Source organism: Poromitra crassiceps (genome assembly GCF_964638095.1).
Source record: "Poromitra crassiceps genome assembly, chromosome: 3".
In the NCBI taxonomy this organism is placed as follows: domain Eukaryota; kingdom Metazoa; phylum Chordata; class Actinopteri; order Beryciformes; family Melamphaidae; genus Poromitra; species Poromitra crassiceps.
The window spans coordinates 60,098,668-60,116,285 of record NC_139625.1 but is presented as its reverse complement, the minus strand read 5'-3'; the positions used below and the strand labels follow the sequence as shown (position 1 = coordinate 60,116,285).

General features: G+C 45.7%; 1 protein-coding gene across 1 annotated transcript; it reads right to left on the bottom strand.

Annotated features, from left to right (window-relative positions):
• Positions 1-5,588: 5,588 nt before the first annotated feature.
• On the bottom strand, positions 5,589-16,362 carry acadl (acyl-CoA dehydrogenase long chain). The gene is made up of 11 exons (XM_083632438.1): positions 16,238-16,362; positions 14,249-14,422; positions 13,992-14,129; positions 13,147-13,311; positions 10,641-10,707; positions 10,349-10,513; positions 8,142-8,243; positions 7,579-7,692; positions 6,942-7,069; positions 6,477-6,563; positions 5,589-6,331 (listed from the first exon to the last, which is right to left on the bottom strand). The coding sequence occupies exons 1-11, from the start codon at positions 16,324-16,326 to the stop codon at positions 6,238-6,240; spliced, it is 1,323 nt and encodes a 440-aa protein (XP_083488564.1). The 5' UTR covers positions 16,327-16,362; the 3' UTR covers positions 5,589-6,237.
• Between the last annotated feature and the right edge of the window lie 1,256 nt (positions 16,363-17,618).

Genomic DNA, 17,618 nt, shown 5'->3' with positions numbered 1-17,618 from the left:
ACACCGGCAAAACCCACCACCCTTCATGGCACGCAGTCGACCAAACACTCTCCCACACAAACAACGAGAGCAAAGTCAACCCGGATCACATCAACCCACAAACATACCTAGGAACTGACTAATCTCTGTTCCAAAACACTGTTCCAATCCAGTCCCTTCCCATGACAAATGAATTAAATATCCCAGAAGAATCACCAGCCAAGATGGATGGCGTGTCTTAATTTCAGCGGAGCGCTGAGCGGTTCTGTGGTTTTTGGACTTTGACAGAACACCTAACCAGAATTGACGTTGGGAAATATACTTAACATTCCCGCGTGGTGCAAGAGATGGATTGGGTTTCTCAGTGGTTTCAAAAGCAAGCAGGGCCTCACTACATGCGTGTGCACGCACGCACGCACGCACGCACACGCGCGCGCGCGCACACACACACACACACACACACACGGAGAACATTGGAATTAGATTTGTTACTTAAAGGGCCACTTTGCGATTTTCAACCAGCTTTGAAATCGGTAGTTAGCAAATAAACAATGTTTAACTTCCCTTCATCTTACCTGGACCGAGAGCTCCCCATTCATTCACAGAACTTCCTGGTCCAAATAATGTCATAATGATTTTGTGTTACTATTACGATTACTATATCACTATTACTATATCACTATTATTATTACTATATCACTATTACTATATCACTATTACTATATCACTATCACTATATCACTATTACTATATCACTATTACTATATCACTATCACTATATCACTATATCACTATCACTATATCACTATCACTATATCACTATCACTATATCACTATATCACTATTACTATATCACTATTACTATATCACTATTACTATATCACTATCACTATATCACTATTACTATATCACTATCACTATATCACTATTACCATATCACTATTACTATATCACTATTACTATATCACTATCACTATATCACTATCACTATCACTATATCACTATTACTATATCACTATCACTATATCACTATCACTATATCACTGTATCACTATCACTATATCACTATTACTATATCACTATCACTATATCACTATTACTATATCACTATTACTATATCACTATCAATATATCACTATTACTATATCACTATCACTATTTCTATATCACTATCACTATATCACTATCACTATATCACTATTACTATATCACTATCACTATATCACTATTACTATATCACTATTATTACTATCACTATATCACTATCACTATATCACTATTACTATATCACTATCACTATATCACTATTACTATATCACTATCACTATATCACTATTATTGCTCTACCTTCACTCACAGAACTTCCTGACCAAATTACATCATTATGACATCATTTGGTCCAGGAAGTTCTGCGAATGAATGGGGAACATTCTGAGTCCAGGCAAGATGGAGGGAAGTTAAATATTGTTCATTTACATATACTACTGATTTTGTAATGATACAAAGCTGGTTGAAAATCAGCAAAGTTGCCCTTTCAATGTGTTTCCCTTCATTATTCTCAGATGCACCACCAATGCAACTAAAAGCAAATTCCTGTACATTTATTACTTGGCGATTAAATGGATTTCTAACAGAATTCCACTGTAGTTGAACAGTTTCATATTTCTAAACCTGAAACCAGAAGAAAGCTGGAGATGGATGGTGTGTGAACTTTGCACTTGCACACGCCGCTGTAAGGTGACCTGCACCTGTTCTCAAAGGGAATGTCTTACTAATCACACTGTGCTTGCAAATAACACCTTTGTGTGGGGAATAATGCAGAAATATCATTTGGTTTTAGTCAAAGCTGACCCTATCATGAACAAAGAGAAGCCATGTTGATGGAGCTTCATCTGGGAAACCAATGCAAATCCACATGTGGGCTGGGATTTGACCCAAAATCCAAGAACATCAGTGTGTTTTCATTACATGCCTTGCATCCACAGCCAGGATCTTGAGAGATCGCGATCATAATGTACAAATACAGACATTGTAAGGAAAGTTTCATGTGAGTATTAATTCCTTTTCGGCCCCCTGATCTTTTGAAAATGGAATGTTTTCCCATCCAGACGTGGGAAATCTAGCCTCCCTGCTTCTCAACAACATGTAAAGGCTGCGACGGCGTTGAAAGGAGACAGGTTTTTATAGGTCCATGCACTCTCAGCCCACAGTTAATGCAACTGGCATTTCCAGATCATTATCTATGGCTGAATATGAAGGAAAGGGGGCAGTATCCATACATTAAAACATAGGTCTTCCATTAGAGCTGCCACACATAGACTATCATGCCTTTGGATATCAGATTTATAACAGAGTAAATCATCAGTGCTGTCATAATTGAATACTTCAAAGCAAATTATTGATCCTTTCAGCTCACTAAAGTTATATGGCTGCCACTAAAATCAATGTTTCAGATACAGGCCATTGAAAATGAATGTTATTGTTAATAATGCATGACTTTTTGCAATATGTATACCCCAGCCCTACAACCTCAGCAATGCTACCTGATGATGGGATTCAAGGTGGCAATGACTGCAAGGGCAACTGGTTGTGACAGACAGCGTGCCAAACCCAATTGCTAGAAATAGGCAGGGCTACTCCCAAAGACATGAGCCATGGGCAAGGCACGGGCCAAATATGTCTGCATCGATGACTATAACAGCCTACACGTTCACCATAATAATAATCTAGAATTCTGGATAGGACTATTTAATTGGCGGTTTTTCATTGCAGGTCAGACAGTGCAGTGGTCTACTGTCTGTGCTGCAGTGGATGGCAGGGAGCCGGTTTCAGCACCATACAGGCGTGGACCAGAACAAAAGGCGCAGCCTCTCTGCAGCGCACCGGCACAGAGACACCGCACATACTAACGGACAACCACAAACAGTTATCTCACGGTAAACCAAGAATAGCCTATAGGTCACATAGGTTTAGAAAAGCACGGTTTAGTAACAGGCTGTCTATCGAAATTCAATCACAGCCAATTGATTTATTTCGCTTATTAACCCATTAATGACGCACACAACTGCACGTCACGTCACGGCGCAAACACCAGCTGAGGATTAGTGGACAGCATTTCCAACAACAATATAGCACTTTGACTCTCTGTGGAAATCTTTTTTTTTTTTTTTTCAACTTTTACAGTCCCTAGTAGTGTCCTGATGACCCAAACTCAAACATGCAGAGATCACCGTATTTATCAAGCGTCATTCAATTTGACAAGACATCAAGCAAAGTAAACAGGCGTGCTTTAGTTCTTACCTGCTGGTTAAGCTGTGCTGAGCGACACTAATACCCTTGTGTTGTGTGTGTGCACTGTGCAGGGAGCTCCAGTCTAGTGACAAGAGAGCAGTATGGGCCCTCTGGTCCCGCCCATCGCAAATTTAGCTACCGTAAATACAGCAGCATATGCGCAATGGGATTATGTGGCCGTAATGTTCATGTCCATGAGGAGTGAATATGATGTAATAGGGCTGGGCATGGGCAATATATTGACATTATAGATATCTTGATTCGTAATACTAAAGTCGTCTCAGATTGTATTTTCCTGGTTTTAGAGGCTGCATTACAGTAAAGTGATGTCATTTCCTGAACTTATCAGACTAGCTATTCTGTTATTTGCCTTCACCCACTTAGTCATTATATCCACTGTTCCACATGACTGATGATTAGGCTATTTATCAAAAGTCTCATTGTGTAAATATTTTGTGAAAGCACCAATAGTCATCCCTATATTACCGCAATATTGATATTGAGGTATTGGTCAAAGATATTGTGATATTTGATTTTGTCCATATCGCCCAGCCCTATGATGTAATAAGGAATAATAATGGTGTAATATGTGTGTGTAGCCTATTTAATGGGGAAACATGAATCTGTGTATACACAAATAGAGCTTGTCACATATTCAACACAAGCCACAATCAGACATGTAGCTTGTAGCAAAGCTAGTGTGCTTGCTGGGGGCAAGGCTTCTGGGCTTGCCTCGTGAAGTGTGCTGGATCGTGGATGAAGGCTCACGGGCTGTGATCGATCAGAATCACGGAGATGGAGATAGGGACCGACATGTCGGTCCTGGGATGCGGTTGAATTACCACTGTTGACCTCTCTGGGTGTAAGGCAGTTCACTGGTCAGCAGGGCCTGGCTGGTTGTAAGACAGCAGGGGTTCAATTCGGGTCCGGGATTAGTTGTGCTAATGGTTGACATTATTAGGGGAGTAAGAATACCTGAATCAAGCAGGAATCTCTCGGATGTGGTGTAGCGTCACGGAACACTTTGTTTATATGGTCATCGGTGTTATGTCTGACATCGCCGATGACCTCACAGGTGAACTCTATGCTACGACATCATTGTCATCGCTGATGATGTCATCATCATTACGTCGTTGGCGCGCCGGCTGGTAGGCATCGACTGCCCCAAGAACAGGCCTGACGGTGGGCCATTGTGGACCGTTTCTACATAGCTAGTACTGTATACCCAGCAGGTGCCAACCAAGTGAAATGTGAGATCATTTTCAAAACGGCTTGTGGATTTCCACACCATGGCAGGCTGTATAGTAGTGCTGAAAGGCAAAGTACTGTGTCCGCAGTGATAATGACTGAGTGCAATGCCGAAGCACCCAGGGTGTGGCTGTTGCTGAGGAGAGATGGGGAGAAAAAAACGAGAGAGGAGAGGGAAGGGGGCCTAATGTGGATGTGCAGCCAACGAGAGTGGAAGGGAGGGGCAGGAAAAGAGGGAGGGAGGAGGAGGGAGGGATAGAAAGATGGATCAGAGAAAATCAGCTGCACTCCTCTTGGGGGGGGGGGGGGGGTTCTGTCTGTGCCACCTCCTCTGTGTCCGTGTCAAAACTGCCACTGTAGTGGGTTTAGGGGAATTTGAGCATCATCAGGGTCAGCCTGGTACGATGTATGCCTTTGAGATAAGCAGCACATACAGCATGCCAGCCACATCCTTCTCAAATAGGCTGTCTTGACTTGCTAAACATTATAAATCAAACATTATGAATCAAATACAAGACCTGAAAGGTTGCTTTAACACTCTATGATATTCAATCAGTACTGACAATATTTAGCACTAGTTATGTTTAATTTAGTGTTAAATTATATTTAGTCAGATATGTGGTAAGAAAAAACTTCATCTTTGTGAAATTCCAATTCAATTCCAGAGTCAACTTGTGGCTCTCTCCTCTATGTGCTACACAGGAAAATAATTGATGCCTGGTCATGTCATTATTCCACAAGCTTTGTCCATGCATTCACTGCCACCTACTGGCAGAAATAGAGCAATGCAGGAGATGGCATGCACGGAGTCACGGACACAAGTATCAATGTAATTGTTAGTATCATTGCTGACTACATCCATTACTAACCTTAATTTAAACCTAATCCTAACTATAATTTTACACTTCACATCACACTTCAGAGCTATGGTTGGTGTAAGCTTGGCTCCATACGCTGTAAAACTCCATAAGGCTGCACAGCTCAAAGGAAGAAGAAAGAACTGTAACAGCAATTTCTGTCCATATTTCAAGCTTTCAAAATTTTAATTCAAAAACTATGATAATGTAGGACATAGAATTGGGAACAATTTGGAATATTTATTGTCTATCGACTCAACAGCATCTTAAAAAATGCATTAAAGTTGACTTAAAATTCGAATATTAACATTTAATCCTGAGTTAATTCTGAGCAACTTTAGATGCGTAAAGGCCCATTAAATAGACGGTCATGGTAATTAGCAGAACAGTATAAGGACACTTTCAGTGTTAACATACAAACAAAAACACAAACTTATTTGACAAATCATCTCTTCAATAAAGTTATACACAGAGACAACTATGAACATGAAGTTTGATTTACAAAAATATACAATACTGACAGTATTGTGAGTGGTGTATACACAACTTCCTATCTTCGGTTAACCACAGCAATGAGAAACTGTCATGCCTAAAGTGCTTTTACTAATAGCCTCGTTGTCTAATCACCCCCATACAATCAGTGTATATTATAGAAAATGTTGATCTTATTTCATTTTCAAAATTGCTACTTTTTCATTACCTCGATCACTTTACTGGATTGGGAGACTTTGAGCTTTGAATTGTTTTTTCCCGTCATTTTGCAGACTTTCTAACCCATTTCAAAACTCAAACTCTCCAGTCACCTCCATAAGGTGTGCTTCCCCAGTGCCACTCCACTGTGAAAAAAAAGGTCCAAAAGCCCTCACTTCTGGCTGACGATGGTGCGGGCGATCAGCTCCTTCATGATCTCATTAGTGCCTCCATAGATGGGCTGAATACGGGAGTCCACAAACGCCCTGGGAGGGAGGAGGGAGGGGGGAGGTGGGGGGAACAGAGAGAGAGAGAGAGAGAGAGAGAGAGAGAGAGAGAGAGAGACACACAGTGAAGTTTAAGTAGTTGTACATAGGCTCAGCTGTGGAATACTGGCTGTGTGTCACTTACTTGGCGATGGGGTATTCCCACATGTAGCCCCAGCCTCCGTGCAGCTGCAGGCACTCAGTGGCCACTTTGTTCTGGAGGTCCGATGCCCTGGGGACAAGACCAAAGAGCCAGGACGTTAGCACATGGCGGCAGGATGGACTAGTCTGTTTCACTGAGGGGTCAGAGGTGCCATCGCTGTGTCAATCAGCGGTCACAGATTCTGCCAAATCTCCCTCGACTGAGATACTGAATTCCTTAACTGAATCCCTGAAAATCAGCTAAGTTCATTACCACATTGATTTTGAGATATTGGTCTGATTTGTTTATGGGATACCAAGGTACTGCAATGAATTTAACTGTGATTGATTGATGTTTGAAAATGCTACAACCTTTAAAAATGGCATTAAACGCATCACAGGGCCAGGATATTCCCATTAATGACATTTAAGGACTTCTACAGGCTGGTAAAGACAGGGGGGGACATACCAGTACTTGGCCATGGAGGCAGTGGAAGAGTCGAGGCGTTTCTCCGTGTGGAGCTGGAGGCAGCTGTCGATGAAGGCTCGACCCACACAGATCTCAGTCTTCAGCTCCGCTAGCTTGTGCTGCACAGTCTGAATTGATTAAGAGTGAGTGCTGATCTTACAAAAAATATTTTAATGTTTTCTATGTAGCTATGCAAGGAAATGCTTTAAAAAACAATCAGGAAATGAAAATGTTTGATCAGTCATGTACTGTACCTCAATGTGATTTTAAGATGAATAAAAATTGCATCACCAATCAATAGGGCACTCTTTTCCTTGGGACAGGTCATTGAGTAATTCATGTGGATGTTAACTTTGGACTCAGTGAAAATCAATATAATAAAGTTGACAATGTCTGTGTGCACGCTTGTGTGCGTCTTTAATGCATGACCACACCTCAGGTTGGATTGGGCTGAAAATGTGCATGGCGGTGTTTTATGATCCGGGGAACGTCATGGCCAGGTTGTAAAGTCCTGGAAACCATCAGGAAAGTCCTGGACACCGCCATACAGTCATTTACAGCCAAGCAAAAGGCACAGTTGTATTGCTTTAAGCCCCTTTAACAACACCACAGAATGGCAGTGCTACTGTATACAGACCTGTAGGTGAGCGATTGTCTTGCCGAAAGCCTTCCTTTGCAACACATAGTTCCTGGTTTCCTCAAACATGAACTCACAGCTCGCTATGGCCATGCAGGCAATCACCAGACGCTCCTGCTCCAAACATACAAAAGGTGAGTTAACTGGCTGGGCTTGCAAATCAATTTCACTGACCTGATGCAAAGAAAATAACTAAACTAGGCTGCACAGAGGCAAAAAGAAGACATAATATAAGGGTGGCCGTTTAAGTAAGTTTAATTAAGTGAAGTGCCTCATAGCTCAAAATGACCGAAATACTCACTCATACTTACTCATCTCTAGCTTACTCGTTTATATTTTTAATTGTTTGCCTTCTACTTATGTCAATCACTTTGAGCCAAAGTATTATTATTGTTGTAATTGTGAAAAGAACTGTTGGGGTGGGGGCTCTGCCGGAGACTTCTGTAGGAGAAGAAAGGTTCTATCGATTGTCTTGCCATTTCTACTGAGCACCAACAGAGGCTGATAAAAGTCACAGATAATAATTAAGAGTTTAACTTTCTTTCCCTTCATATTCCACGTACCTGAGGTAGTTGACTCATCAGGTAGTAGAAACCCTTGTTGACTTCTCCGAGGAGGGCGTCCGCTGGGAGACGCACATCCTCAAAGAACAGCTCGGCTGTGTCCTGAAAAAGGAGGAGGAATATGACGGAATAACCTCAATGCTAAAGCATCCGATGGAGCTGATGTGCCCTTCACAGGAATAAAGGAACATATTTATATTAACATTTTAGGCTTGGTCAATACTAAGGAGGTGAGAGGTCATAGTCAGGTGTCCTGACAACAGATATATACAGTACCAAAAGTCCTGTGACCCTAGAATGATCATGCATGATGGAGAATAACATAGAAAAACAGAGATATTGTCCGGGTAGTAGGGTTGGGCGGTAATAAGGTCATCCAAAGGTAGAAGGGGACACGCACATCCCAGCCTAGTAGGGCAGGTGCAGAACTTATGGCTCATTTCCACCACATACAGTATAACAGCACAGTACAGCTCTACTCGATCTGGTCTTACTCGGCTCTACTTGATATAGACTCTGTTTCCATAGAAAGTTTACTTGCCTCGGCCCACACTTGGTCGTCATAGCGACCGCATATCTGCCCTCCGCCCATAGCCGAAGTAGGCTATAAGTATAACGTTAAAATTAAATCCATACACGGAAGTTTTAAACTGATTATGAAATACTGGTGCCTCTAAATGACCTACAGTGTACATGGGCAAATGTGACAATCGGCTAGGAGAATGGATATCACTTTGTTGTTACTCAAACTCACATGCATGCACTGCGCGGGGACGGGAGAGGCGCTACGGGGAGAACCCCAGCGGCAACTCAACAGGTAAGACCGCGGCCTAGCGGAGCCAACTACAAAGGGCTTCCCGAGGAGCGGACTTTTTTCTCTCTCAAAACAATTGAAAACCACCGCATGTTAAAGCTGAGCAAGGAGATCGATTTTATTTCACCAGAGCCGAAGGCAGCAACTTCTGGAAATAACAGAAGAGAAGGTAAGCCCCCCTAAACTGGTATCCAGCATTGACAGTAGATGCCTACAGTAAACACGATTCTGCCTGACCAATCAGTCGTCTGCAGTGTTTTCACGTCACCGTATGGTACCGGGTCCACAGCCCTAGAACCTCAACAGAGCAGGGACCAAAAGCAGCACGACTCAACCCCGACTCAACCCGGGCTGTCCACGTTTTTGATCGGTGGAATGAGACAAAAAAGCTAGATGAGCTGTGCGGGGCCGCGTTGATGCCAGCGGTGGAAATGGGCCATTACAGTGATTAGTGCAGAGAAAGTTGTAAAAAGTTTGCACACTGCAAGGGCTCCAGTTAAGGTTTTTTATTGCAACACCAGTGGGTAATAAGGTCATACCTTATACCGGGGTATTTGAAAATAGTAATGGTATCAGTTTCAATACAGTCTTTAGTTTCATTACCAAAATTCTGCTGTCCAATGTGCACAACAAACGCTTTAAGAGTGTTTGTTCAGCACCACTGTCTGTGTGGTTGAAGATGCTATGAACGTGACGACAGAACAATGAATACAATGTGTAATTTGTCAAATAAATAACCTGTCAAAAAAGACGACCTATTTAGAAGAGTCAAGCGACCATAATCACACGTCATGTGACAGCTTCTCCGACAATGTGCCGCGATGAAACAGAAAAACCACATGTCTCTCTCTCTCTCTCTCTCCTGCTGTCTCAGTCTTGCTCTGTGCCCTACAATGCGTTTTTTATGTGATTTTTAAACAGACGGTAATACCATATACCGGGGTAAAATTTCGGGAAAGTTTCAAGGTATCAAAAATTGGATACCGCCCAACGCTACCGGGTAGTGCAGTGGTTGATTCCCTGCCTACCAACACGAGAGTCGCATGTTCGAGCCACCGTGTTACCTCCGGCTTGGTCGGGCGTCCACAGGCACATTTGGCTGTGTCTGCGCCGGGTGGGAAGCTGGATTAAGGGTATGTGTCCTGGTCAGTGGTCGCACTCGCTGCACTAGTGCGTCCTCTGGTTGGTCCGGGTGCCTATTTGGGGGGGAGGGGAACTGGGGGAATAGTGTGATCGTGACACGCGCTACGTCCTGCCGGGGGGAAACTCCTCGCTGTCAGGTGAAAAGAAGCGGAGGAAGCATGACTTGTGCTAGTCTCCAACTCTCCCCAGATCGGCAGAGGGGGTGGAGCAACGACCGGGAAAACAGATATTTTCCTTCAGGTTCCAGTACCTGGGCCTTCAGGCCGATCTTGTCCAGCTTGCGTCCTTTCTGGAAGCCCTTCATGCCGTCCTCCACCAGGAATAGACTGATGCCGTGGGCCGCCACCTTCGCCTCGCGGTTGGTCACGGCCACAACCACCACCAGGTCGCTCATCCAGCCGTTAGAGATGAACACCTACAGAGCGAAGATGGAGAAGAGATGAACACCTACGTACAAACGAGTTGATGGCCAAATTCACATTGACCATCTCTCCCGTGTATCAGAGAAGTGCTTCCTGCCCACCCCCCACCCCCAGCTGTACCTTGTTGCCGTTGAGGATCCAGTCACTGCCGTCCCTCCTGGCGTTTGTCCTCACACCTTGCAGATCACTGGGAAGACAAAAAGCCAAGAATATAACTTCATGGCATTCTTCATAAATGTGAAATGTCTACAAAAGCAGTATTAGTCATTAGGATTTTGATTATCCAGGTAAGCCTTAGCTGCTAAGGTTGTGTGTGTGTGTGTGTGTGTGTGTGTGTGTGTGTGTGTGGGGGGTGTGTGTGTGTGCGTGCGTGCGTGCGTGCGTGTGACCCAAGCTAGATGAACAGATGTATTATGGGAGATGTTTTAATGGATATTAAACGCATTTAGCGCATAGTTCATATGTTTGGATATCAAACACACAGGGCATATTTTCCTCGCATGAACATATGAAAACATTGCAACTCACCAATGTGTGTGGGAGCCCTGTGTTTCTTCAATCATATCATTGTGGATGGCCACAAGATAGAAATGTGTTTACAACACTTTATGATTTCACTTAGTCGTCTTTTTACTACACAAAAGAGGTGTGCATTGTAACCTGATGTGCAAATGGTTCCAGCGTGGGCTCTTTTTAATGCGTGCATGGAAAAAAGCACAATGTTTTATGATCCTCTCCTTGCTCCTGCCTTTAACTTTCACGCCACCACTCTCTCTCTTATTAATGCCCACTATAGGTCTCTCTCTCTCTGTCTCACTCGTTCGCTCTCTGTCTCTATCTCACTCTCTCTCTCTGTCTCTCTCTCCCTCTCTCTCTCTGTCTTTTTCTCCCTGCCGAATCATATAGTTTCCTCGCGGCCCGGCAGCAAATGCTTTGTGGACCAGCACCGGTCCGTGGCCCGGGGGTTGGGAACTACTGGACTAAATGATTAATGCAATAAATGGTCCAAAGATTAATTGATGCTGAAAATAATCGTGTGTTGCAGCTCTACATCTACGATGCAACATGGGCTTCACTGTAATACTGTGACGTTTCTTCCAGATCCACTCTATGCTGGAGAGTCAGGCAGCGCTCACCTGCCTGTCCCTGGCTCCATCATGCAGCGCTCACCTGCCTGCCCCTGGCTCCGTCATCACGCAGCACTCACCTGCCTGTCCCTGGCTCCATCATGCAGTGCTCACCTGCCTGCCCCTGGCTCCGTCAAGCAGCACTCACCTGCCTGTCCCTGGCTCCATCATGCAGTGCTCACCTGCCTGCCCCTGGCTCCGTCAAGCAGCACTCACCTGCCTGTCCCTAGCTCCATCATGCAGTGCTCACCTGCCTGCCCCTGGCTCCATCATGCAGTGCTCACCTGCCTGTCCCTGGCTCCATCATCACGCAGCACTCACCTGCCTGCACCTGGCTCCGTCATGCAGTGCTCACCTGCCTGCACCTGGCTCTGTCATGCAGTGCTCACCTGCCTGCCCCTGGCTCCGCCATGCAGTGCTCACCTGCCCCTGGCTCCATCATGCAGTGCTCACCTGCCTGCCCCTGGCTCCGTCATGCAGTGCTCACCTGCCTGCACCTGGCTCCGTCATGCAGTACTCACCTGCCTGCACCTGGCTCCGTCATGCAGTGCTCACCTGCCTGCACCTGGCTCCGTCATGCAGTGCTCACCTGCCTGCCCCTGGCTCCGCCATGCAGTGCTCACCTGCCCCTGGCTCCGTCATGCAGTGCTCACCTGCCTGCCCCTGGCTCCGCCATGCAGTGCTCACCTGCCCCTGGCTCCATCATGCAGTGCTCACCTGCCTGCCCCTGGCTCCGTCATGCAGTGCTCACCTGCCTGCACCTGGCTCCGTCATGCAGTGCTCACCTGCCTGCCCCTGGCTCCATCATGCAGTGCTCACCTGCCTGCACCTGGCTCCATCATGCAGTGCTCACCTGCCTGCCCCTGGCTCTATCATGCAGTGCTCACCTGCCTGCCCCTGGCTCCGTCATGCAGTGCTCACCTGCCTGCCCCTGGCTCCATCATGCAGTGCTCACCTGCCTGCCCCTGGCTCCATCATGCAGTGCTCACCTGCCTGCCCCTGGCTCCGTCATGCAGTGCTCACCTGCCTGCACCTGGCTCCGTCATGCAGTGCTCACCTGCCTGCCCCTGGCTCCATCATGCAGTGCTCACCTGCCTGCACCTGGCTCCATCATGCAGTGCTCACCTGCCTGCCCCTGGCTCCATCATGCAGTGCTCACCTGCCTGCACCTGGCTCCATCATGCAGTGCTCACCTGCCTGCCCCTGGCTCTATCATGCAGTGCTCACCTGCCTGCCCCTGGCTCTATCATGCAGTGCTCACCTGCCTGCACCTGGCTCCATCATGCAGTGCTCACCTGCCTGCACCTGGCTCCATCATGCAGTGCTCACCTGCCTGCACCTGGCTCCATCATGCAGTGCTCACCTGCCTGCCCCTGGCTCTATCATGCAGTGCTCACCTGCCTGCACCTGGCTCCATCATGCAGTGCTCACCTGCCTGCACCTGGCTCCATCATGCAGTGCTCACCTGCCTGCCCCTGGCTCTATCATGCAGTGCTCACCTGCCTGCCCCTGGCTCCGTCATGGCGATGGCACAAATACTTTTCCCAGCAGTCATCTGGGGGATGAAGCGCTCGATCTGCTCCTTGGTGCCGTAGTGGCTGATGTAGGGCATGATGATGTCAGAGTGCAAGGAGAAACCTGGGCCGGAGCAGTTGCAATACATCCTGCAAGACAGACAGCCAACCAGCTGGCTACTGTAAACACACATCATCTCTTCTTCTGAGGAAATGTCAGATCTTAAAGTACACGGAGTACCTAAAGTATTATAGATGTTCCCTGAACATTTCAGTTAAAAACAGGGTGTAAATGATGTATTTTCAAGTCAACTTGGCATCTTGGGGGTTTAGGACACTTGGATTATGCCATAGGAATAGAATGGAGCCTTTTTCTTTTTTCTTTATGTTTGAAAGTTTGTCTGTGGTCTGTGTTGGTTGTGGACTAAAAAACTTCACCCATCCTTCCATCAGCATGGGAGTGGGTAGATAATGACTGAATTTTCATTTTTAGGTGAACTTATCCTTTAATGTGATGCATGTCCTGTTGAAATAGGATGTTGGGGCAGGACATAAGTCAGGGAGCAATCATTCAAAAGTGTAAACCAATGTGATTTAAATTAAAGAGACAAAGGCAATTTCATTTGATGGGAAGGGCAGAGGAGTTGGACTGGATTTTTAAAGGAAAATCTTGGTGCCTGGAATTATTATGTCACGTTCTGGTACATGATGATGTCACCACTAAAGGTTTCCAATTAAAAGGTAATGAGATTTTGATACTTAGAATAAATAAGTTTTCATTCCAGTGTGACTAAGTATTCCATTAAAGAAGCATTTAAAGAAGGACTCACTGCTCCTCCCAGACGACAGCAGCAGACAGAAGGTCTCCTCCGATGCCCCCGTGCTCCTCTGGTATCAGGACCCCCAGCAGACCTTGTTCCCCGGCCTTCTCCCACAGCTCCCTGCTCACCTGGCCTGCCTTCTCCCACCTGTGCCAGGGACAAATGGGTTGGGTGAGATGAAGAGGGATTCAGCCGGTAAACCGTTCAAATCTCAATTGGCATTCAACGGCTGCAACTTGGTGGTCTTTAAACCTCTCTGGACGTACTCTGCGTGGTAGGGCACCACCTCCTCCTGGAAGAAGCGACGGACGCTCTGTCTGAACAGGTCGTGGTCTTCGGTGAAGATGCGACGGGTCCCAATGTCCATGAGGGTCTTAGCGGTCGAGGTCTCCGGACGAGTGGAGGAGATCCCATGCTGCTGGTCCTGGCTGTGCCGCAGTCTGGGAGGAAATGGAGATACAGGAATTCAACATCACACACTTCTCACAACAATAACAACGGTGCGGTTTGTCTCACAGCAAGAAGGTCCTGGGTCCAGGCTATTTCCAGTAGTGTTTACCAGGGATCTCATATCCTCATTCGGGGTCTGTGTCACCAACTCTCATCAAGTCACGCGAGACTTTCCTGCCACGTGACCGTGACTTGACGAGAGTTGGTGACACAGACCCCGAATGAGGATATGAGATCCCTGGTAAACACTACTGGAAATAGCCCAGGGGTGATTAGCATTCTGATGTTTCTTTAGGGATCATATAATGACGATATGGGTAGAAAACGGGAAGAAAACTGTCTATTTACATGTAGACTCAGCCCTCAGTCTTAATCCGTTTCACTCCTGTAAGACTGAGAATATTACTATTTAAATCTTTGCATAACGTTAGGTGGCGCTGTTGGAAGCCTTGCATCGGAGAACCAATCATGAGTGTTGTGGGTGGGCCTGTTCTGGGGGCAGAACCAGTGTCTCGCAAAACATCGCCGCGTTTGCGGAGAAACATATTAATCACTTAGAAACCAACATAACCTGTTAATAGGACGTGTTTCATCCGGCCCCGGCGGCTAGAGGTATTTCCCCCAGCGATAAGCCCGACTCCCGAGGCTAACGTTACAGAGCCTGCTGATGACTCACAGTAGCAAGCGGACCACTTCCGGGTAGGAAATATTATTGTAAAATAAACAACAGATATAAACTCTCTTTGCAGCACATCGGTGTCTTGCTCTATATTGGAACTATGATAAATGGCATTGCCGCTACCAAATAAAATTCTAATAATAAATGTAGGCGTGTCTGCTGCCGGCCGTTCTCGCCGGGCTCTGACAGACAGTTTCTGACAGCGAAATTCCCAGACGTTTGGTGGCGCAGCTCACCAAACGTCTGGGAGCCGAGACTAATTTACATGGAGTAACAGCACGCTGCCATGTGGCCCCGATGCAGCGCCATTCAAGGATTGGCTTGGACACTATTTACCTCACAACAACGCCTAGGAGGCTCAAAATCGCAATGGAGAACACTGGGTGAGTCGTCAGATAATAATTAATGTGAGGAGAGGGATCCGAAATTCTCCTTTAACACCACTGGTATGAGTGAGATGATTTTTTTTTACAGTAATTACATACTCAATTAAAGCTCCTTTCTTAAGACTTAATAGTAGATTTTGACTGTCATTGTAAGGTGTGTATTAAGTAAGTAATTTGTATTAAGAGATTAAATTAAAATTAGCAAAATTAACTTTTAACATTATTTTTTGGCTGGTTTACATGAAATTACAAATCTCTGTTGTAAGGTTACTGACCCAGTCAATGGTTGTAACACACACACACACACACACACACACACACACACACACACACACACACACACACACACACACACACACACACACACACACTACAAAAAGAGATTGGTGGGTAAAAAAAATCATTTTTTGATACATAGTAACTTATACTGTCAAATTGTATTGTCAAATTAAAAATAGATTGCTTCTATACACCGTATGGGTCTTCCTCCTCACATGACGATACACAACTAGGAAAGTGGGTCAAAGGGCGCAGTGGCCCCCTTGGAGTTTACAATCAGGCAATAAGTGCAACATTCATCCAATAATCGTGCGCAATCCTGCAGAATATTACTAATGGCCCCATTATTATGCGGCAACATTCGATTCCAGCTAAAGAACTACACACACAAAGACACATCTACAAAGAAAAGAACTACAGGAATATCAACGTAAATGAAACAATGCTGGTACAAGTTTCACCTGGCTGCTGCTGCAGAGAGAACCTGCCGACGGCGAGAAGCATTTCCCAGCCCATAAAAACACGTTTTGATCGCTTTTCTCGTCAACATAATTCTCTTTCTGGAGCCTGCCTGCAAATTGGCGATATTTTTTTTCGGATGATGGCGAAGGCTATGCGAAGGCATAACCCGCCCCTCTCTGCCTCTGATTGGCTGGCTGCACTCGGCTGCTCTCGCCTAACCTCGCGTCACCAGGCTCTTCTCGGCGAGAAAGAGCCTGGCTCCCGCCCACAATTGATTTTGTCACCCTACTGGTTCCGGCCTAGAGCCCGCCCTAGACCGGATGGCAGCGTTTCTAGCTCGTCAACTTTCACGTTAACTTGACAATTTGACCCAAGTATCAGAACGGCAAACAACAAAACAAAAGATGGACGTACCGAAGTTCTTTTAGAAACATTGCGGATTCACAATCTCACGCAATCTTTTAAGCCAATAGACCAGAACTGCAACGCGTCATCGCACTGCACCGCGCCCCTTTTTGGGGGAATGCGGAAATCCTCTTTGACTCAGGCTGAACGGACATGACGACAGTCCAGTCAACCTTAATTTATTCATATATCTCGACCGTTCAGGTTCGGGCAAGGTCGCAAAATAATTAGTAGACATGTTTATCAAACCAAAAAAACACTTGAACCCGAAATTAATGAATTGGTATTTTGTCTATGCTAGCTAAAAACACGGCAAAAATACCATCACAACAACGCTATTCATTCTTTCTATCCCCCAAAAAGGGGCGCGGCCTTGACGCTTTGGATGTGCAGTTCTGGTCTATACAGAAGCTTTGCATCAGACAATTAATCGAGGGAAGAGACATCAAGCTAACAGCAACACAGATGTTTTTTGGCGCACTGCCTTCCCGTTGTTCATTCTGGTTCCGTGGTTTACGCCCCATGACAAAAAGCGGGGTGGAAGGTGGTGCCCAGACTAGCTCTCGCCTGGTTAGCTCTCGCCTGCTTCCCAGACGAGCCAGAAGTCATAAACGAGCCTATACTTTCATTCACAACGTCACGATGCTGCGGGGGGGAATTAGGGTACTTCCAAGCATTATTACTATAACTAGATAGGCTATTTCTTGTGTTACAATGAGCTGAATTCCCTGTCTGACAGTCTGACCACAGACTGTAGAAAGAGATGTAATGCAGGATAGCCAAGCGAATGTGTTTGGTTTGGATGGAAGTTTGACGCTAGGCCAATCAGAGGCAGAGAGGGGCGGGTTATTTATGCCTTCGCATAGCCTTCGCAATCATCCGAAAAAAAGTATCGCCTGCCGCAGTATCAAAGAACTTTTATGGAAAGAAATGACAGCTCCATATTGCCCCATTGCAACATCAGCGCCCAGCAGC

Coding starts and splice junctions, on each gene's coding strand:
- acadl (XM_083632438.1), bottom strand. CDS start 16,326: ATGTTGACGAGAAAAGCGATCAAAACGTGTTTTTATGGGCTGGGAAAT. Junction 14,423..16,237: donor CTCTCTGCAGCAGCAGCCAG/GTGAAACTTGTA, acceptor ATTTCCTCCCAG/ACTGCGGCACAGCCAGGACC. Junction 13,312..13,991: donor GCTGTCGTCTGGGAGGAGCA/GTGAGTCCTTCT, acceptor TCTGTCTTGCAG/GATGTATTGCAACTGCTCCG.